This window comes from Lissotriton helveticus, chromosome 6 (assembly GCF_964261635.1).
Source record: "Lissotriton helveticus chromosome 6, aLisHel1.1, whole genome shotgun sequence".
In the NCBI taxonomy this organism is placed as follows: domain Eukaryota; kingdom Metazoa; phylum Chordata; class Amphibia; order Caudata; family Salamandridae; genus Lissotriton; species Lissotriton helveticus.
This window is the reverse complement of record NC_136067.1, coordinates 488,410,762-488,433,628: the sequence shown is the minus strand read 5'-3', so window position 1 is coordinate 488,433,628 and position 22,867 is coordinate 488,410,762. Positions and strand designations below refer to the sequence as shown.

The 22,867-nt window shown below is 43.6% G+C and overlaps 1 protein-coding gene across 2 annotated transcripts in view; it reads right to left on the bottom strand.

Annotated features, from left to right (window-relative positions):
- The window catches only part of TMEM14A (transmembrane protein 14A), a 175,449-nt gene that overhangs the window by 50,251 nt on the left and 102,331 nt on the right, over positions 1 to 22,867 (bottom strand). For both annotated transcript variants that reach the window (XM_078647936.1, XM_078647935.1), the window contains exon 4: positions 11,652 to 11,739. In XM_078647936.1, the coding sequence (XP_078504062.1) occupies positions 11,652 to 11,739 (88 nt within the window). The remainder of the gene's footprint in view (positions 1 to 11,651; positions 11,740 to 22,867) is intronic.

Genomic DNA, 22,867 nt, shown 5'->3' with positions numbered 1-22,867 from the left:
AGAGTATCGAAAGGCAGAGAACAAACTCTGGAGTAAGGAACAGAAATCCGAAATCTGGGAAGTTGGGGGTAATTGAGGAAGAGGAGGAAGACGAATTACCGAGTACCAGTGATGGAAGACAAAGTGAAGTTCCTGAAGGAGTGAAATTGCCGAATAGATAAGTTCCTGAGTCAATTGAAATTTCAGACTACGAAACTGAAGAAAGTGACGTGGATGGTGAAAGTGAAAACAGAAAGAAAAGGACTTGGAAGTCAGAATCAAATAATTCTGAACCAAAGAAGAAGTACGTGAGAAAAGCAGACTACTGGCCTGGTGGAAGATTGAGAGTCAGATTGATCAAGAAACCAAAAGAACAAGTTGAAGAAATCAGTAGTCAAAAGAGTCCTGGAAAAGAAGTTGGAGTTGGAAGAAAAATTGAAGTAATATCGAGAAAAGGGAAGAGAATAGTAAGACCAAACCAAAAATACAAGTCTCCTGAGTGGACTTACTTAGTAATTCCACCTGTTATTGACATATATGATAGTAGTGAAGAAGAAAACGAAATCCAAGAAATTAGTGACAATGATTGAAGTACAGAAATATTAAATTGGCAAAAGGCTGAAGAAAATGTGTTAGTTGACACAAGGTCGAAGAAAAACTGTTTAGTTGAAGAAAACTTATGTATGACATAAGGTCGAAGAAATCTTGTTTAGGGTTTAAAAAAAAAAAAAAAAAAAAAAATATTTTAAAAGGGGGGTGTAAATATAAATTTAGAATTTTAAAATTTATTTTATTTTATTTTTATTTTGAGGCTAAAATTAACCAAAAATGCCTTATGTTAAGGAGAGCACTTCAAAGTGTTCTGTTTTTAAAAGATGCTGTAAGATGACTCTGGTGTGTCTGCTCATTTTAATTCTGCTCTGGTTGGTTTTAGCTGTGATTATCCCTTTGGAGATGAATAGAGAATTACACAAAGTTAACATAACAAGCAAAGCTCTGGTTAGCCAAACTAAACATAGTACGTCTGCAAAAGTTATTGATCATCAGCCTAACATTCATCAAGATAAATCAATTGGTGATTTTTCAAGTAATACATTCACAAAGCTATTGAGTGAATATGTTAAGGTAATGGATGCAAAAGACTGCTACGTCTGCGTTAAGTTACCTGCTTCTGTTTCTGAGGGAGTAACATATAATATGCTTCCTCTCACTTATGCTGTAACATGTAGTGTGTTAACTAGTTTATTTTATCAAACTGGACGTTTAGAATATTACTATTCAAATTATGATGAAATTTTTGCAAATATTAAGATTGATAATGCTTTAAATAAGCATAAGAAAGCAAAGCAAATGAGAGAATTTTTCCTTGTTACTAACGAACTTACTTATGAGTATGCTTATAAAAATAATCTAACTTGCAAATTAAGTGCTGAAGGAAAGAAATTTTTGAATATGGTTGAGGAGAGAAGAGCAATTTATAAGAGGAATGAATTAGTCAAGCAGACTAAGTCAAGTTTCTGGCAGAAAGAGGATGAGAAGTTAAATGGCAAAATGCTTGAAAATATTGCAATTCACATAGACAAACCAGTTAGTGGAAAGCTTTGCATTAGAAGAGATAATACACTTTTTGATAATTACTTTGTAGGTGCAAGTAACTGTGAAGATACTTATCAGATTTTGGGAGGTTGGGGATTCAAAGGTGGAAAGGATCCAATCTTTCCTGGGATTTATTTTGTTTGTGGTGACAAAGCCTACTACAACCTTCCAGACCACTGGTATGGAACTTGTTATGTGGGAATTGTTTTTCCTAAAGTGTTTCATGTTGACAGAGATTCAGAAGGATTGTTTAAAATTCATAATTATGTAAATAGAGTTAAAAGAGAAACTTTTACTGAAGTTCTGGGAGATATTTTTCAAGCAGTAATACCTTTTGTTGGTATAACCTTAAATGCAGGGAGAATTAGAAAATTATCCACTATAGTTGATAGATTATCAACTGACACAGCTGATGGGTTTCAATTAGTAAATGTTGAAGTTATTGCAATTAGATCCATGGTAATTCAAGATCGCCTTGCTTTAGACATACTCCTAGCAAAAGAGGGAGGAGTCTGTGGCATTTTACATGTACAACATTGTTGTACATATATACCTGACGAAAGTAAGAATATTGAAATGTAGATTAAGAATATTACACAAATGCATTCAGAGATAATTCCTTTAGAAGAAGATGATTTTACAGGGAAACTTTCAAAAAGGTTTCAAGCAATTAAAAACTGGTTTCATGATATCGGAAGTTCAATTCTTGGCAAGATTTTGGCACCTTTGATTATAATAGTATTCATTTTTATTTTGACCAAAATAGGTTGTTTGTTACATAAAAGAAAGAAACAGTTGAAAGAAAAGAAAAGAATCTATAAACTTAGAAAAGAAGAAGAAAGGGAGATCGAATTACAGGAGTTACATAGAGAGCGTTATGCTAATTCCAAAGATTATGCAGAAACAGACTTTTAGGTTTACTGATACAAATGAATTTGAATCGATTTCTTAGAAATTTAAATTATCAAAATTTTGAGTGCTGGTGTGGTGATTTGTTAATCACCAGATGAGGGAGTTGATGGAGCGAGATAGAAAACAAAATTTTGTTTAAACTCGTGAAGTCACATTTCCATAACATGAATAATAATATTAATGATTTGTGATTTGTTGTGCTAATACAACTTAGATTAAACTTTACACATGGGGGGACTAACATGTGTGCTCATAAACGTGCATAATTGTTGCATCTTTTTGTTCGTGCAAAATAATAAAATAATTTATTGTTTTCGTTTTTGTCATTACTAACTGCTGCAAACTTAAAAGAAGCATGTGCTTGTTTTGCTTTTCCTTGTCTGTGTGATGTCATTTCTACTATTCTAGGTGCATATAAGTCTCATGGATTAACGAAGACTGGTAGATATAAACGCTGCTTTATTTGTTTACATTGGCTAGGTAACATTTGATTAATCGGGTGGGTTAATTAATTAGTAAATCTTGGGGTGGATACAGAATCTACATTATTTCTTACATTAATACTTTTCTTGTGTTTGTTTTATACTAGAAAGCATAAGTTGCCTGCTTTTGGGCCTAATTTACTCAAGCTACAAAAAGCTGAATTTTACTTCTGCAAAAGTCACGAGACGCCCATTCTGAAATAAAATGTTCGTCAAAAGCTGCGTTCACAAAGCAAAAACTGACGTGCTATCATCATTCTGTCGGACATGGCCAAGGTCGAAAAAGAATATTTTGTCAGCCTTTAACTTGGCATCCGCGGAAGTCAATTGGAAGCAATGAGACATTTGTAGCAAACCTAGGAAGCTCCTGGTTGCATACAGAAAAGACAATGGTCCTTAAGAAAAGTGACCTAACGGAACTTTTGAAATGTGGGTGACATGTCACTTGTCACTCTCAGCCAATGGGACGTCGAAGATTTCTGAAAACTTTCCTTTGCGTAGTTTAGTTAGCGTAGAAAGGTATAAAAAGTCATGCCCCTAGGGATGGGCTGGCTGCTGCTTTCTGACTTTCCGATGAGGGTGAAGTGCTGTCGGACATTGCGTGGAGCACGTAAGAATCCTCAAAGAACTTTACTTTAATTTCTATCTATGTAGCTCAGTTAGGGACTTAGGTTTTAGAAATGCTAAACTTTATATATTCACTTTAATTTTGATTCACTTGCTTAAATTGTATTTTTCTCACGTTTCTTTACAATCATACTTGCTTCAATGCTAATAAAATTCATTTATAAAACTATCAACTTATATACCATAATTTAGTAAATAAAATCTTACTTTTGACAAACAAGCTGGTCTTGGTTATTCAGAAGTGTAGGTTACTATTAGCTAGATCACGTCGCCAATGGTGGTCGTTTAAATGGTTAAGTTTTATTCTAATGACAACATTCTTTCCGCAGATGTATAAATTTGTATATAATTTGTAGATAATGTGTATATAGATTTAATCTGACCACCTGATTCAGTAGGCCCAAAATATGTCAGGTTTATAAATGGGTCCATAATTTAGTATAGATTTTTGTTTATAGGTTATGAAGTTGGGTAGCGTTGTTTATGATATATTTTCTATAGGCCGCTGGATCACAACTTCCTCGTTTGGCGGTCGAGGGCTGGCGCCATCTTGGTGTTCCCGGCTACCGGGTGCTCCATTTCACAGGCAAGGTTGGGAATCTGAATGTAGTTAGCGGAGGAAGATTTAAGTGACTGTATGGGGCAATTCCTTCTACTCCGCTCCCTGATTTAAGAGGGTTCTCTCTTATGAGAAGCTCTACAAGTTATAACTAAGCTTTAAGGATTTCTTTCTTGACTGAAACCACTAAAGGTCCTTTAGATCTTTGGAAATAAACTGCCTAGTGGGGATAACGAGGATTAGTCTACTCACTGTATTCTGAATTAGTTGAAGGTGGTAGATCAAACCTTTGTGAGCCCTAGCTAAAAGGGAGATAGTATCATCAAGCCTAGTAGCGATGATCACAGACAATAAATATACCTGTTTTAATGGAAAGGATATCAATAATTTTTTGAGTGCTCAGAGAAGAGAAAAACAGCAGGCCACAACAGTGGAGATTTGGAATATAAGAGACCAATCGGCATCAAATTTCACTCCCACGTTTATGACAACATTTGATGGTGGTTGAGCCAGGCCTTGTTCCTATGGCCACCAAGCCTGAGACCAAACAGAATTCGGGGTTGTGAAAATCAGGATTTCAGTTTTATTGGTATTCAAATCAAGACAGCTGCCTTTTATCTAGATCACAATACAGAAAGACAAGCGTTGAAAAGTTTCTGAACCAGTGTAGAAATGTCTGCAATCAGGACGATCAGCTGTGTGTCATCTGTGTAATAATTCCCAGACAAAGGACAATCAAATCGGCAAGGGAAGCCATACACCAGTTTAATAGGGTGGGGCTCAGTGATGAGCCCTGAAGCATCCCATACTTCTGACCAGATGCAGAGGAGGAGAATGCGGAAAGACTGTTTGACAACGGTTAGAAAGAAATTAATGTAGCTATCGGAGTACCAGACAACAGACACCCAGCTGTTGTGATTGCTTTGTGTCCTCTTGCGGACACCGTTTGTATACTTTTACATTCTCTTGTTCTCCTCACCCGCTCTTCTCTCTTCTTCTCTTCTTTCCTCTTCTTCCTTCACCTTACCTCTCCCCTTGCTTTTCTTTCTTCCATAAGGAGGAGGATGTGTTGTCATTGCTTTGTGTCCTCTTGCGGACACCGTATTCTGTAGCCTACGTCATCAGCTGTCATCTGTGGAATGTTGACAGATGACAGCTGGCAGCAGGTGGTGTAAGATTGTACGCTCCGTCGTTACGGAGCCAGTGTTGGTGCTTATTGAATAAAGAGCTTACTTTCAACATGCCGACCTCGGATCATTCTTTACACCAGCTCCCTGCATCTGTGAAGCAATACAGTGTGTGATACTGTATCAGCTGGACTGAGAGGCATGTAGTGTAGTAAGGAGTGTGATTCCAAATAGACAGCGGAACATTAATGTGAGAAGTTGGCCTGATGTATGATGTCCACAATTCTGGGGGCACCTTGTATCAGTCCAATCAATCCCTTATGGTGGTGGTTGTAAGTCAACCTTATAGACAAGCTATCCTAATGGTAGCATGGACTAAGCAGTCTTAGGCTAAACTCAAGAGGGCATGTGAAGCCAGCTGTTTCACCATATGCAATCCTGTAATATCAAATGAAAGGACACCACACAAGTTATATATTATAAAAATATATGTATTTATTACTAGAATAATCATCTGTACTCTTTATGAGTGCGGAGGCGCAAGCGTTTAAACAAAAGCACAGTTAAACATATGAAAGTTGTACAATTAGGGATAGGCCCGGTGGCCACTCAAACCATATATTAAATAAGTGGTATAAGAACCGCTTTACGAACAGTAGTAAGGCCTAGGGCCTTGGGAATCGCTGGGACTACACTGGACTAACAGTAGTTAGGACGGGAGTAGCCCGCGGGATTCGGGTGCAGCGCTAAAATCACACGCATGCACCAATGCAAAGTCAATGGTGCGTAAAAGTTACAAAGTTACTGTTTTAGGAGTCTTCCGACTGGACAAGAACTTAGCCACTTAAAACTAGGACACTAGAGGTGTAAACCACTACAGGAGCACCAGTGTTCAATCGTTACCTCACCCACAGGAAGCGGGTGCATAGGTGCCAAAGTGTGTCGGGTTTCGTCGTGTAGATCTATGGAGCCTGGAGATGAAGATGCTGCAGGCGGCCAGGAGAGAAGGGTGGATCGAAGATGTGAAGTACCTGAAAGCAGAGGGGACAGAGTCTGGGTCACTAGCCAGTGACCAGGAAGGAACCAGGAAGGAACCAGGCGATGTCGGGCGCAATCAGGTGGTTGTCGTGAAGCTTGTCTCCGCTGCCACGTGAACTCTGGGGCACAGAGGATGACCAGGAGTGGATCACGAGCTGTCCCACGAAGGCTCTCGCTGTCGGCGGTGTCGGCTTCCGGATCGGAGTCAACAGGCCTTGGCAAATGCAACCCACGCAGGAACTGCAGATCGCTTCTTACTCAGACCAGCAAGGTCAGAGAGGTGGCTCCTTTTCAGGGGAGCGAGGGCCAGTCTGGAGCAACCAGACTAGCAGAGTAGTTTTCAAGATTCGTCGTCATAGAGGCCACTAGCCAACGGGCAAGTGACCAACAGACGCGTCGAGCAGCAAAAATGCAAAAGGGCCCCACGCAGCACTCGGTGAGTGTGGAGGGGTGAGCTTCGGTGCACGAGCTGCTCAGGGCTGGGGCTTCTCAAACCCCAATGCACAGCTTCGAGGATACCTCAGGAGCTGCACGGTCAGCACTTCGCAGTCTTTTCAAGATGGCCGGCCCCACGCTTCACGTCGCCTCCACGGGTCTCAGATTCGCTGGGACTGTGGATCGGGCTGTTGGAAGTCAGGGAAGCTGGGTCTTGTCGATCTCTGTCGCTCGAGTTGCGGCGGGAACTGCAACAAAGCAAACCGTTGGGCGCTGGATGGTGCCAGTTTGCACAGGGTGGTCACTCCTTGACCACAAGGGAGATTCTTCAGTCTTCCACGTCGAGTGGGATGTCGAAGGGTCCAGAGTTCTGTATCAAAGTTTCAGTCAGGATAAATCTAATGCTCATGGGCACAGCTCCTACCTTTATTCCAAATCAAGGGGCCGGATTACCTGCTAGGTCCCTCCTATGGGTGGGACCCAGGAAGGGGGTGGTTACACCCCTTTCCCTTTGTCCAGTTTCACGCCAGAGCTGGGGCTGGAGTGCCCCAGAACCGGTTTGACTGTATTTTGCATGGGACACCTTGTGTGCCCCAGGCAGTGTCTAGTTTCACTCGCCCTGCCTGCCCCAATCCACTATCTCCTGTCTGGGGTGGTGTAACACCTCCCTGTGACAGGAAACCCTTTGTCCAGGCCTCCCCTGCCAAGTTTCGGTCAGCAGCAGGAGGCCAGACTTGTGTCTGTGGCAGCAGCATCCATTTTGTGATGCTGAGGCTCTGGTTAGTATTAACAGCATTTACTGTTACCCACATGTCTTAGCCCTCTAGAAGGGTGGAATGCTACCCCCGTCGCCAGAACTGGCGAGGGGCTAGTATTCCAAAGTGTATGACACCTTACACGACATGTTTTGATAAAGCCAAACCAAAGTTAGCAATAACCGCGAGGATTATAATGCACTTAAGAGTATATGGTATGGCAATATCCCAGAACAGCTATAAGGACATGGTTCCGAAAGCTGCAGACAGGCTCGGCTCATGCTAGAGCACCATCTCACATAAAACCAAGCACTCTGCCTCCAGGATTGTTAAGGCCTGCCATAGGAGTGACTTATAGGTATATATGTGTCAAGATATAGGTTTAGATATAGGTATACTATATCCAAGCAACGGGTGATTACACGACCTTGCCCCAGCTGAGTGATCAGCCAGTTGTGTCAGTTTGGATGGCCAGCCAGGGGTGGCAAAAGATATGCTGCAGCCCCTGGTCGGCCTTGGATGCACCTATGCCCTGGGTACCTACAGTACACTGTACAGGGCCTTATAAGGTGATTCAATCCCAATTAGTTATGCACCTAGGGTACATGGAGTCCATTTTAAAGAGAGAGCAGATAGCCTGGGGCCCTGATTAGCAGTGTCCCAGGCCAACTAAGTCGAAAACCAGCTAAACACAAGGCAAAAAATCTGGGGTAACCATAGTCAGGTATCTACCTTCCTACAATTAATCAATGTTTCCATTATCTCAGAGGCTGTATGATGCCGGGAAATAGGCCTGAATTTAAAGACACCAGGGTCAACTGAAGGTCTCTTTAGCAATGGTCAGACCTGAGCCTATTCCCAGGACTGCTATACCATGGCTGTCCAAAGACAAGTGTTGAAAACTTCATTACGGACTAGGACTGGTTTAATCAAGTTGATTACCAATTTCAGGCTATCAAGGGGCATGGATAGGGGCATGGCTTGAGTGGTCAACATGGTGGACGGGCTTTGAGCTGGCTCCTTTGCTCATTTCGCTTATCCTGTTTTTATCTTACCTGGTACCCACCATCGCCATTTGTAGACTTGCCAACCGCACTCCCCGTCACTCCATGCCATCAAGGAGAGAGCAGACAAGGTACAGGTGTGGCAGGTTGCTGAGTCCTAGGGACCAAGTCCGCGACCCATGAGGTGTGGACACCGGAGTGGCGGCCCGGGTAGCCACAGATTGCTGTGGCAGACTGAGTGAGACTCTCTAAGGTAGATGCACCTGGCGATCCTGGGGAGTGGCTGAGTGCAGTGACCTGAGATGGCATGAAACCCAGAGAGTCCCCCCTATATGCACCAGTTCTAAAACTGGTGGGCCTCCCCCATGGAAAGCCGATCACATGTTTTGCCGCTGCCCAACTCTGAGTGGACAAGGCAGGGCTTACGACAGTGGGGGGGGGGTTTCTGCAGGGAGTCCTCATTCCCTCAGAGGAATTGGTTTAGGACTTTAAACATAGCCTACCTCTTTTCTGGCATTTGGTGAAGCACACCTTTGCTTAATGCTCCTATAACTTAAGGGTTTATCTGGGAGCACTGGCCTCTGGACTTTGAGATGTGCTTGGAACCTAAGCACCAAAAGCAGGCATCATGCAGATACGTGACCAACATCTGTTTCGGAAGTCGCCGCTTTGTTTAAAGCCTTTGTCGGGGAGTGTCGTAACTTTTCAGTAGTTTCTGAAAATCGATGAAAGGTTTTGGACCGGAGCTTTGGATCAGCGTCAAAGGGCACAAAAAAAAAGGAAATTACCCCAGCGTGTAGGGAGGGTGTCTATATCGGACTCCGTGTCAAAAATCTAGAGGGGAGATTAGGCTACTCCAGTGTCCAATGGCACACCTTCTAGTGAGTGGGAGCTGTTGTAGGAAATGTTTTCGTATTGAATCTGGTGCCATGCGGGGTAGGGGGGAGAATTCAAAAGTTGAGGAATCTGTGGTATCCCTCAGAATTAAAAAAGGTTTTTGTAATTTGTATAAAAAAAATACAAATGATCCCTGCGTGAAAACTCTCAAGAATGGTCATTAAGCTCAGTGTCTACAGAGGAGATATGAAATCCTTAACCCCAGGGGAGGGTAAGCAAGAAGTGCCTAGGGCATAAAATAATGAAAGACTATTGGTACTGGAAGAGATGGAAACACAACAAAGTGTGAAATAGTCCTAACCTCAACAAAAGGATATGTTACCCAACACGTTTTAGTAGAAGTAAGAACACAATCCAGAAGGGCAACAAGGAATGTAAAAAGTAAAAAACTAAAACTTAAAACACATATAACAATATTAATGATCAATTATCAAAACGACAAGTCAAGACATGCACAGAAGGGTCAAGAAACTGTTAGCAAGTGCTGCCACATCATCAATAAGTTTAGGGCCCGCCAAGTGCTCTGCAAGCGAACGCACACCTAGTAATCTAGAGATGATCTGAAAGTTACAACTGCTGAAAAGAGAAATACAGAACAACCCAGCTAGTCTATTCCCATCTAATATACAGGAAAACTATTTAGGTACCAAAATAGTTATGACAAAAAGAACAAGCAAAATGATGTCCTTTATGAAACTCATGGAGAGTGGAAATGAAGTCCTCGACAAAGGAATAGTGGAAACAAGCATTACAAAAGCAATAGGTCTCGATTTGTTGGGAGTTGGAGTTATTGGCATTATAAATGCCAATGTTTCTTACCAACCCATGTTACAGGGTGCAGTACTATATGTGGCGAAAAGAGGTCCAATGGGACCTATTCTAGCAACATGGGTAGGTAAAAAAACATTGACATTTAAAACTCCAATAAATATAACACTAACAAATGCAAGACCTATTGCAGTTGAAATGCTTGTTTATGTCTGAAAGAAGTGTGATTATTGTATGGATTAGGCAATACCTGCACTGGCTTAATTGAGGGCAGATTACAGTTCAAAACGTACTGAAATGGGTTTCTGAGCAAGGCACCTTGGAGCTGCACTGACACTGTAGAACGTAAGGAAGGACCTCGGGAGACAGAAGGAGCCACAGCAGAAATCAGTGCTCCTGTGAAGTATTTTAGGGGAGCGCCGATAACGAGAGGGTAGGAAGAGCGAGACGCCGCAGCGAACTCAGATAGATAGGGCACATGTTGGTGTGTGGGCAGAGGCACCCCCATTGCTTAAAATGGGAAAAAAATGTTGAGTTGGCTGAACCACACACAACAAGACGTGCGGCCGCTATTATTTAATATGGAAAGAAAAAACAGAGTTAGATGAGCCGCGCACAAGACGGGAGGCCGTCATTATTTAAGTTTCTTTTTTTAAACGAGTTGGGTGAGCCACCCACAGCAAGATGCACGGCCACCATTATTTAAGATCACGCGCAGCCTACAAACTGTAATGAGGTTAGAAAAGTACTTAGCTGATTAACAAAATAGTACCCAGTAACAGTAAATAAAACATACCGAGTAACAACACGAGTAGAAGGGCCAGTGCTCATGGGAGGTAACAACAGAAGTGAGGGAGGTACTAAGGAGGGACTAAAGTCTATTAAATCAAAAAACACCATTTACAAAGAACAGGGACTGAAGCCAATTAAAAAGACAGGCAGAAAGTGGGCGGAGCTTTATCTTCCTCTTGAATACTGCATGTCTCGAAGAGACAGCGCAAGCACTGCCAAGGCGAGACCGAAAAAGGCACAAAATAGGAGGAATAGACAATAAGCAGTAAGTATGTAACATAGGAGGGGTTTCGTTACAACTATAGTACTGCCTATCCCGTCAGACTAAGGGCAAATCAACAATCTGTAATCTAGACATGGACTTTCCAGGGCTGATGGTAAAATGGGTGACTTGTGTATTTGTGTTAATCCAAATTAACAGTTAAGAGAAAATGGTAGTACAACACAAGGCTTTCTACTTAAGTTGGTTTAGACAGCTGTACGTTTAAAACAGATTTGCTGCACTTTCCATTAAAAAGGCAATGCAGACATTAAAGAAGATCTGTCAGCTCTTTACCTGTGCTTGATCCATGGCAGCCAATGACACCTCCTGCATCTGTCTGTTCCACATGATTCACTTATAACTACTGAATGAGTTTAAAATGCAACATTTAAAACCGATAATTACACAAGAAACTGACCTTAAGCCAGCCACGATTCCAGCAGGCATCACTTTCCTTGACCTCCGGTACCTCACCCCCATCACAATGGCCATGATGAACGCAACAACTGTGACAGAGAATAACAGCCATCATCAATTACTGCAGTTTAGTCCTATTACATATGCACAGTACAACCTACAATGTTACTGAATGACATTTAATTCTCAAAATTAACTGCCAAAGTATGTGCCAATTGATGCAGGAAAACCTTTCCAAGTCACACTTCCCATTCAGTAATGCCAGCTAGTTTCCTGGGAATGAAAGGTGTGGTTTTGAATAAGTAAGAATCATACACATGCCACAACAGATTTGTCGTTCATATGACAAGGCCAATGTTGAAAATCTCTTTATGAAATACCTTCTAGCAGTTCCACAGAGCGTTTCAACATATGTTTGTCATGTAGAACTAGGGGAGCCTTACTTGGAAGATATTATAAAAACGGACCCAATTCTACTATGGCACAGAATATGGACAGTTGTCGAATGTGAATTAAACCGCACGATAATTAATAATGCGGTTGGGCTAGAGAAGAGTCACAAATTAAGATGGCTGTGTTATGTGAGGAAAGTCCTCACTGTATTGGGTATGGGGTATTATTTCACATAACCATCTTCTTTATGTAACATTCCTAGAAAATCCTTAAAAGAAAAGTGTATGACTTATCTGCACGAGAATAGAACTACGATCGAAATGAAGAAAATAACGGTAGTAGCCCACGAACAAATCGTGTTTTCTAGAAATGTACAACCTTATTTGAGCTTACCAATGAGTGACCATGAAAGGTTTTTATTAACCCGTTTTAGATTGAACTTGTTGTTTCGGTTACTCAGTTTCCCAGCAATGAACGATTGGTCAAAAACTTTGATAAAATGTCCCTGTGATGAATTGTCAGTACAAACAGATAAACATATATTATTCTTTTGTAAATTTTATTCTGTACCTAGACGAACGTGGGTTATTCCACTTCTGAAGACTATGGGAATTAATCGCTGTCGCCCTGCTTTTTTAGCTGTACAGAAGCTTGATAGTATTTTAAGTGTCGTATTTATTTCCTCATTCCTCAAAAATGTTTTTAAATCACGAAAATCAATTGCAATCTGAATTATGTGGAAGTAACCTTGGTGTATTGTAATCGACTGTATTGTAAATCTTTTTAATCATGATTTTCTTTTACTGTACTTTTATGGTTATTCTGTCTTAATAACCGAATAAAGTTTTGAAATGAAATGACAAGGCAAATATTTAGCATTCCAACCCAAAACATTATCAGGAGTATAAATATTAGCATAGTACTCCATGTCCTGTTGATGCTGGCTTATGCAGTCCTCTCCTAAAATGTCTGCTATAGTTTCCAGTCTTTAATCGCCTACCAAGTTTCAGAGAAAGTTCAAGGATGGCCATCAAGTTATTGTGAATAGGTTATTAGGTAGACCGATAACCGCTATAATAAGTCTATCTTCATGTCGAAGGTTGAATCCTATTCCAAACTAAAAAATACCATGGCATCTACTGGCAGGATCAAAAATGGCAGCCGTACCAAGGAGTAAGCATGCAGCATGGGGGCCACCACCGCTTGTTCCCTCAAAGCAGTACCCTCACCAGCACCCTCATGAAAAGTGCAATAATCTGACAGATGGCAGAGGGGATGGTGAACGGGTCTTGTGAATAGAAGAAAGCATTGGACTAGGATTACGAGCCGCCTATTTCCTGTTCCGCTAAACTTGCCATCCACTGGGGAGCTTCACTAACAAGGAGAACACAGCAGGGGAGGAGGAGAAAGGCGACATCACGAAACAAGCATTGAAAATGCAATAGGTCTCGCAATAGAAGAGTTTGACATTTTTCTTTTTGCAAATGGATGAGTGGCGTTGCGTGGATGAGTGGCGTTGCGTGGATGAGTGGCGTTGCGTGGGTGAGTGGCGTTGCGTGGGTGAGTGGCGTTGCGTGGGTGAGTGGCGTTGCGTGGGTGAGTGGCGTTGCGTGGGTGAGTGGCGTTGCGTGGGTGAGTGGCGTTGCGTGGGTGAGTGGCGTTGCGTGGGTGAGTGGCGTTGCGTGGGTGAGTGGCGTTGCGTGTGTGAGTGGCGTTGCGTGTGTGAGTGGCGTTGCGTGTGTGAGTGGCGTTGCGTGTGTGAGTGGCGTTGCGTGTGTGAGTGGCGTTGCGTGTGTGAGTGGCGTTGCGTGTGTGAGTGGCGTTGCGTGTGTGAGTGGCGTTGCGTGTGTGAGTGGCGTTGCGTGTGTGAGTGGCGTTGCGTGTGTGAGTGGCGTTGCGTGGATGAGTGGGGTTGGAATGCAATAGGTCTCGCATTAGAAAAGTTGTAGTTATTGGTCTTGTAAATGACATATTTAATTTATTTTTTCGTTGTTAAAATTGCTAAATTGATGGCTTTGTCATTTACAATCCCAATAGTTATAACTTTTGCGAATGTGACACCGATAGCATTTGGAATGCAACATGTTTTGTATTTACGTGACTTATATGGCAGCTCTCGTCGTTATGCTACATCTCTAGAGAGCAGGAGAGTGCAGCAGGGGAGAGAAGCACAGCAATGCAATATGGCAGCTTGAGTCAAATGTGCATGTGGTTTCTCCCTACGGTTAATCTCACTCGCATTTAAAAGTACGGACCAGTCTGTTCTTTGTGCAGCACATTAAAGATCAAATGTGAGCCCCACAAGAATGTACTTTAACAGTGAAGAACATGCCCTCCTCCTGTTATACCGGGCCCAGAGAACGCAAACTCTAACACTATGACCCTCGCAAAGTTGATACGCAGGAGTAGCCAGTGTTCAACAGTAGCTTAATATAATGCCACAGCATGTGATAGCATGTAAGGCCACTGAACGCGATAACATAAGGGCCCTGGTAGAAGTTTTCTGTTGAATTGAAAGTACTTTTTAACAACAGATGGGCCCTGCGCGCCCATAAAAGTTGCCCTAAAAGCATGGCGGCGAAAGAGCGCACACTGCAGTCGTACGACCGTCCCCCCTGGCAAAGTTGTTAACTGCTCGGTTAAGTGCGTGTAAACATTGTGACAGCGGCTTAATGTAAGCCTACTGTAGACAATAACATTACATCCTAGTTTAAGCGAATCTCAACAGTTTTAATGGTAACCCCGTCCCACCTCGCAAAGTTGTTCAGTGCTCTGTTACATATACATTGTAAGCGTAAATGGAAGCCAGGAACGCAAGGTCTGTTAAGTGCGTGTAAACATCGTGACAGCGCCTTTATGTAAGCCTCCTGTACACAATAACATTACATCCCAGTTTAAAGCGAATTCCAACAAAAGCACGGCGGTGAAGGAGCGCACACTGTAGTCGTAACACTGTCCCCCCTCGCAAAATTAATACGCAGGAGTAGGCACTGTTGATCAGTAGCTTAATATAATGCTACAGCACGTGATAACATGTAAGGCCCCTGAACGCAATTACATTACGGCCCTGGTAGAAGTTTTCTGTTGCACTTAAAGCATTTTTTAATAACAGATGGGCCCTGCGCGCCCAGAAAAGTTGCCCTGAACGCATGGCTGCGAAGAAGCGCACACTGAAGTTGTAACCTCGTTCCTCCTCACAAAGTTGGGGAGATGTGTTGTGGCTGCCTGCTGTTCATATGGCATCGCTGCTGTGGTTCCTCTGAAGCTTTGTCACAGCAACTTGTTAATTTATGTTAGTTAGAGCGCCCCAGGCCGTGACTGCATCTGTGGTAAACTTTGGCGTTAGGTGAACTTAATTTTATTGCAAGTGGGGGAAATGTGCTGCCTATGACTGCAGGAAATGTAAAGGAACTGGGTCGTAATTTTAAAGGCAGGACGCTTAGTATATTTATAATGGTGGTAAAGGGAGAGAAAAAGAGGGTAGAAAACAGAGATGGTGCCTAAAAGCAATGTGTAAGAGGATGAAAACTGTGCATACCGTTCGTGGTTTCGTTGGACGGCGGGAGAGAAAGGACCGGGCGTGTGAGAAGCAACGGTGCTTAACAGAACACGAGGAATTGCTGTGTCACATGCTTGTCCAGCCTAGGCTGCATGGAGGAGTATATACAATAAGGATCGGGGTGTGCCTAAAGAGGTAAGGCACAAGCGGAAAATATAGGTTCAATAGGCCAGGGCAAGGAAGAGTGAGAACCGCGGGCCAGATCGGTCAAGCGTGAGAGGACAAGGACGGAATGGTTGCCGGCTTGAAAGTAGATAAACAAGCTTCTGTGATCTGCGACACGGCGGGCAGGGGAGGGGGCGGAGCGGGGAGAGGTGCGACACGGCAGGCAGGGGAGGAGAGTAGGAGGAGGAGGGGGGAGGAGAGTAGGGGAGGCACGGCCTAGCGGCCGTGCGCTTGAAAGTAGATAAACAAGCTTCTGTGATCTGCGACACGGCGGGCAGGGGAGGGGGCGGAGCGGGGAGAGGGTGTGAAAACAGCAGGGGCCTGGAGTGCGGCTGAGGGAATTGATGTGCACGCGCTTTTAAGCTCAATGCACATGCGCATTGAGCTTAAAAGTCACGGGCACTGCAAGGAATCGCCACGATTCCTTGCAAGTTAGTTAAAGAGTGGTTAAGCCCCAATAGTCTCGCAAGCTCGATGCGCATGCGCATCGACAGGCGAGACCTAAAAATGCTTACAAGTAACCACATTACTCTAGAATTCTTTATCTAATTGTTCCCGGTAAAGAAGTATCAAAGGAATAGGGCCTGCTGAAGGTGTGCGCAGTAAATGACGGAGCCACCCTGCAGACGTTTCTGACAACCAAATGGCAGGAGATCACACATGAAGCTGCCTTTGCATTTAGAGGAAGTAAAAACCCATGCATGGAGCAGCCTCCTAACTGTGGTAACATATGGAGAGTACCAGTTAGAAAAATCATGATTTTTCACTGGGGGTAGAAAAAGACTTCCCTCAGTTTGTACAATTAAGCATCTCCTGACTCCAAATCTCTCTTTCATACGTTGCTTTGGACTCTTGATTCAGCCATGTCTTTTGAAATAAGCATTGGCAAAGCCAGTAGGTCTCACTTATTCAAGAGCTGTTGGCTTTGCCAAAGTGTTTAGCTATGTTGTACACCAGCGTGGCTGCTGTTCAGCATGGCTAAAAGTTGGTGGAGTGGAGTAACGTATAGTGGCATAGAATAGAGTGTCGCAGAGCGAGTGTCAGAGCGGAGCAGATTTTTTTCAAGTGGGATGGCACAGAGTTAAGTGGCATAGAGTAGTGTCGTTGAGTGGCTTGGAGTAGAGTGTTGTAGAATGGAGTAGAGTATCAGAGTGGAATGACAGAGTCGTGTTTTGGAATAGTGTGTCAGAGTAGAGTGGAGTCAAGTAGCGTGGATTCAAGTAGCATGGAGTGGCGTAGGAGGAGTTGAATAGAGTAGTGTGTTGCAGAGTGGCATAAAGTAGAATACAGTGTGGCTGATTAGAGTGTCGTAGAATGGAGGAGAGTACAGTGGCGTGGAGTGTAATGGAGTGGTGTAGAGCCGAGTAAAGGGCCGTGGAGTAGAGTGGATAGAGTGGAGTGGCATTGAGGGGTGTAGAGTGGAGGGACATGGTATAGAGTGGCATTGTGTGGAATGGCATGGAATGGCGTAGAGTGGAGTTGTGTGGTATGTCGTAGAGTGGAGTGTCATGGTGAGTCTTAGAGTGAACTGGAGTAGAGTGGACTGGAGTGGTGTGTCAGAGTGACGGGTCGTAGAGTGGATTGTTGTAGAGCTAGGTGGCATAGAGTGGAGCAGAGTGTTGTAGTGTAGAGTGTCGGAGTGGAACAGTGTTGTATAGTGGAGCACATTGTTGTGGAGTGGTGTAGACTGGAGTGGCATAGCATACAGGACTTCCTGGCAGCCGCTAGAGCATCAAGACAGCCTGATTAAAGTCTAGTGATTCAAAAGGAATTAAAACATTGGGCGCCTTTCTAAAATAGGTGTGGCCATGAATCCTAAATAGGAATCCTTCACAGGACAAGGCCTAAAACATGTGAACTAAATCATGTGCTTGACAAACTGTGCCCCCTGACCAGTATTTGGTTGCCTCTATGTGCCTCAGATAGTGCATCCAAACAAATGACAAAACAATGAATACCTAGAACAAGCCTGATCTATGCCTCTATCGATGCTTATCAGATAAATGAGTACCAATAATGATATTGTTGTGAATAATGTGTAAATTAAACAATACAAAGGTTTGTTCAAGGGGGAGTATCCTGAATGCGTCAATGACTCCAATTCTACTCTTCACATCACTTTCTTCTGCAAACAATTCATCTGTGTTGGTCACTTGTGCTCCTTTTCTCCCCACACCTCTTTCTGGAGTCCTTTCATCTGGAAATCTCACACTTACTCACCACACTGAGATGGCGGTCACTTTTTTTCAGGAGGGAAGTCTCAAAGGTAAGGGGAGTAGGTTTCTACGCACACTAAGGTCCTTTGAATGGAACCAAAGAGAGTTCTTAAAGTTCAAAGAGTACCACGTGTAAGGAAGAATCAGAGCTGACAACATCCTTTGCTTCGTCACCAACACTGCAACATCACTTCCTGCCCTCATTTGGAATTGGAAAGATTTTCTAACTTCAGGGATTAAAATTAATTATAAAATAAGGGACACTGGGTATTCAACATATGTAAGAAAGTTGGGCTAAGTTGATGGGCATGCTGGATTTCGCAGATGCTGCAGAACATTTGGAATATCTGGTAGCCAAAATTAAAGCACAGCTAAATATATTGTATGAGGCTAACATTCCCCGCTTGTAGACGTTCTTCTCAAGGGTCTGTCTTTACAGATGGGGGAAAACTTGAAATCTAGTTTGATAGAATTGCTTGCATTAAGAGGAATTTCATTACCCGAGTCCCTCTATGGGACTCACACTTCGCCCCGCACATTTCCAAAAGGAATGGTACAACATTTACAGGAGAAATTGTTGGCTTTCACCTGGAAAGGTAAATCCAAGCTTGTGTCCAAAAAAGCTCTCCAACGGGAAAAGTATGATGGGAGGAGGGGGAGGGTTGTTATTTGTATACATTTAATGATATGTACGTGCTAAACAACTGTGAGCCATGACAGAGTTAGTGACACCCAGCAGTCTTAAATTACGGGTACATCTAGAAGCTGCGTATTCATGCAACCCAATATGCGCCTACCATGGCTTCGTTTCCCTGAGATCATAAGAGATTTTAATAGTTCAATGACTTCCATATTTCATAATTCAGAGTTCCATCCAGCAACAAGTGATATGGGCTTTGGTAATTGGTTTAAGTATGATACGTTCACACTGAACAGTTTGCTTGAACCCGGTAAACCCATATTGCTGGGCATATGCTGTCAATGACAGATGAAGATAAGACACAATTTTCTCTATGAACAATTACTACATTGGCTCAATGCAGGTTATCTCAAGGCGTTAGCCACATGGGATCTCACACCTACAGAAGCCATGTTTACAGAACATGAAACAAAAAAGGTACCTCCTGATTATATCAGGAGGTAGAGTTGGGCTGCGAATTAGATTAGAACTCATTTTCATATCTGGGAACAAGCTGCTTCCTCTTCTACCTGCACCCAATATAAAGAAAATATTACAAGGTCGGTATGCTCAGTACTGGACTACAACCAGCCTCGGCGTGATATCTGGTTCCCCAACGGAATGATGGTGATGTGAAATGGAGAGGCACAATGTACCACAAGTGGTGGGGGTGCACGTTCATTCGGTCCTGTTGAAGGTTTATAATCTCAAAATTAGAGTAATCACTGCAATAGAACTGCAAATAAAACACTCAGCCATAGTCCCGGGGATACAAGAGAGGACTCCGAATCACCAGTCACAATTTTGAGTTGTTAATTACCCACGGACTCATTGCAGCCCACCTACACCAGCAAAATCTGGAGTACAAACGTTCGATAAAAATTGAGACACTATTTCGCAGTTACATTAAACAGGGCAGATCCGCCTGGTGCCTAGGTCAACTACTCAATTTATTACATGCACTTAGATTATGTGACCCTAGTTCTACCAATAGCTCCACCTCATAATACACTGGGGACTCGAAGGACCATATTTACCAATCGGCATACATATTATACATTGGGTTCCGCAAGTTATTATGTAAAGCAGAGGCGCAAGGTCCCGAGACAAAAAGCATGAAGGCGAAAGGGAGATAATGGGATTGGGAACGATTCTTTTATCTGCTGTAATTTCTTTATTTGCTGTTTGCATATGTTTATTATTTAATTTCTTTATTGTATTGCATTTGCACTCGCTTCAATTTGGTTGATATTGATGATGTTGTATCCTGTGAATCCACAAGGGTAAATGGACGTTTTATGTGATCCTACTTGTTTGTTGATAAAGATTTTGCATGTAAAGTTTCTAAACACCAATAAAAACACTGCGCAAAAAAAAAAAAATCCACAGCTTGGCTGAACTTGAAAATGCCATTTCTTTTGATTGTGCTCTAGTATGGCTGACCCTCAGATAAGGGTAGCAATGTTCCTTTCGGAACTGCAAACATTTCCAGTAAGGCAAGACGTTAGGGTGAACACAGCTGGCTCTGTGCTAAGAATAGTGGGCACTGTAAACTCAACTGCCAACAAAAGAGATAGGTGTGAACAAGAGCGCAATCCATATGAGACAGGCAACAATGGGAGAAGTTGGCCTCAGCTCCTTCATGAAACAACTCAAAGTCATCATAACACGGAGAGACCTGGTCTTATGCAGCAGTTGCAGATCCCCACAATGAAACAATTTCTTGGGGCACCCCACACGGACTGCAACTTGATCAAACAGTGCAACTGGCACTGCAGTTGAAAATGCGGTCTCCCCAAAAGCTGACTGGGTCTGGAAAAAGCTAGTAGTCTTTTGAAGTGGAAAGAATAGTCGTGCTACAAGATGCTTGATCCCTGAAAGCATCACAGATGGTGATCACATGACATCACACAAAGGGATAGCCTTGAGGACTGTTTTGGTGGGAAACCTAAAGTAAGACCGCCAGACAGGTCCTCTGGAACAAGTGAGGTGTCTATCCTTGCAATTTCTGTGGTCAGTATTGTCTCCATCTTGCACATACCATTGGCACACTGGATGATGGCACTACTTCTCCTGAGGCACAGCCGGGAGCGACGTTCTTTACTTCTGTTTTAAAACTGTATTGTTTGCGTGTTTTTAAACACTGTATACTTGCCTGCTCCTAACTTAGGATTTCCCTTGGCTATTCAACACCCCTGAACAGCGGATTCAGCGCTGCAGCGGGCGAGGCTGGCTTTGATTACAATTGCCGCCATTCTTGCGTTGTGCAGGCCACGCCCACCTACTTAGGCCACGCCCCTTTCGCCAAACATATTTAAAGCGCTGAGAACTAGCGCCGCCTGATTCACTACTTCTCCTGAGGCACAGCCGGGAGCCACGTTCTTTACTTCTGTTTTAAAACTGTATTGTTTGCGTGTTTTTAAACACTGTATACTTGCCTGTTCCTAATTTAGGATTTTCCTTGGCTATTCAACACCCCTGAACAGCAGATTCAGCGCTGCAGCGGGCGAGGCTGGCTTTGATTACAATTGCCGCCATTCTTGCGTTGTGCAGGCCACGCCCACCTACTTAGGCCACGCCCCTTTCGCCAAACTTATTTAAAGCGCTGAGAACTAGCGCCGCCTGATTCACTACTTCTCCTGAGGCACAGCCGGGAGCCACGTTCTTTACTTCTGTTTTAAAACTGTATTGTTTGCGTGTTTTTAAACACTGTATACTTGCCTGCTCCTAACTTAGGATTTCCCTTGGCTATTCAACACCCCTGAACAGCGGATTCAGCGCTGCAGCGGGCGAGGCTGGCTTTGATTACAATTGCCGCCATTCTTGCGTTGTGCAGGCCACGCCCACCTACTTAGGCCACGCCCCTTTCGCCAAGCGTATTTAAAGCGCTGAGAACTAGCGCCGCCTGATTCACTACTTCTCCTGAGGCACAGCCGGGAGCCACGTTCTTTACTTCTGTTTTAAAGCTGTATTGTTTGCGTGTTTTTAAACACTGTATACTTGCCTGCTCCTAACTTAGGATTTCCCTTGGCTATTCAACACCCCTGAACAGCGGATTCAGCGCTGCAGCGGGCGAGGCTGGCTTTGATTACAATTGCCGCCATTCTTGCGTTGTGCAGGCCACGCCCACCTACTTAGGCCACGCCCCTTTCGCCAAACGTATTTAAAGCGCTGAGAACTAGCGCCGCCTGATTCACTACTTCTCCTGAGGCACAGCCGGGAGCCACGTTCTTTACTTCTGTTTTAAAACTGTATTGTTTGCGTGTTTTTAAACACTGTATACTTGCCTGCTCCTAACTTAGGATTTCCCTTAGCTATTCAACACCCCTGAACAGCGGATTCAGCGCTGCAGCGGGCGAGGCTGGCTTTGATTACAATTGCCGCCATTCTTGCGTTGTGCAGGCCACGCCCACCTACTTAGGCCACGCCCCTTTCGCCAAACATATTTAAAGCGCTGAGAACTAGCGCCGCCTGATTCACTACTTCTCCTGAGGCACAGCCGGGAGCCACGTTCTTTACTTCTGTTTTAAAACTGTATTGTTTGCGTGTTTTTAAACACTGTATACTTGCCTGTTCCTAATTTAGGATTTTCCTTGGCTATTCAGCACCCCTGAACAGCAGATTCAGCGCTGCAGCGGGCGAGGCTGGCTTTGATTACAATTGCCGCCATTCTTGCGTTGTGCAGGCCACGCCCACCTACTTAGGCCACGCCCCTTTCGCCAAACTTATTTAAAGCGCTGAGAACTAGCGCCGCCTGATTCACTACTTCTCCTGAGGCACAGCCGGGAGCCACGTTCTTTACTTCTGTTTTAAAACTGTATTGTTTGCGTGTTTTTAAACACTGTATACTTGCCAGCCCCTAACTTAGGATTTCCCTTGGCTATTCAACACCCCTGAACAGCGGATTCAGCGCTGCAGCGGGCGAGGCTGGCTTTGATTACAATTGCCGCCATTCTTGCGTTGTGCAGGCCACGCCCACCTACTTAGGCCACGCCCCTTTCGCCAAGCGTATTTAAAGCGCTGAGAACTAGCGCCGCCTGATTCACTACTTCTCCTGAGGCACAGCCGGGAGCCACGTTCTTTACTTCTGTTTTAAAGCTGTATTGTTTGCGTGTTTTTAAACACTGTATACTTGCCTGCTCCTAACTTAGGATTTCCCTTGGCTATTCAACACCCCTGAACAGCGGATTCAGCGCTGCAGCGGG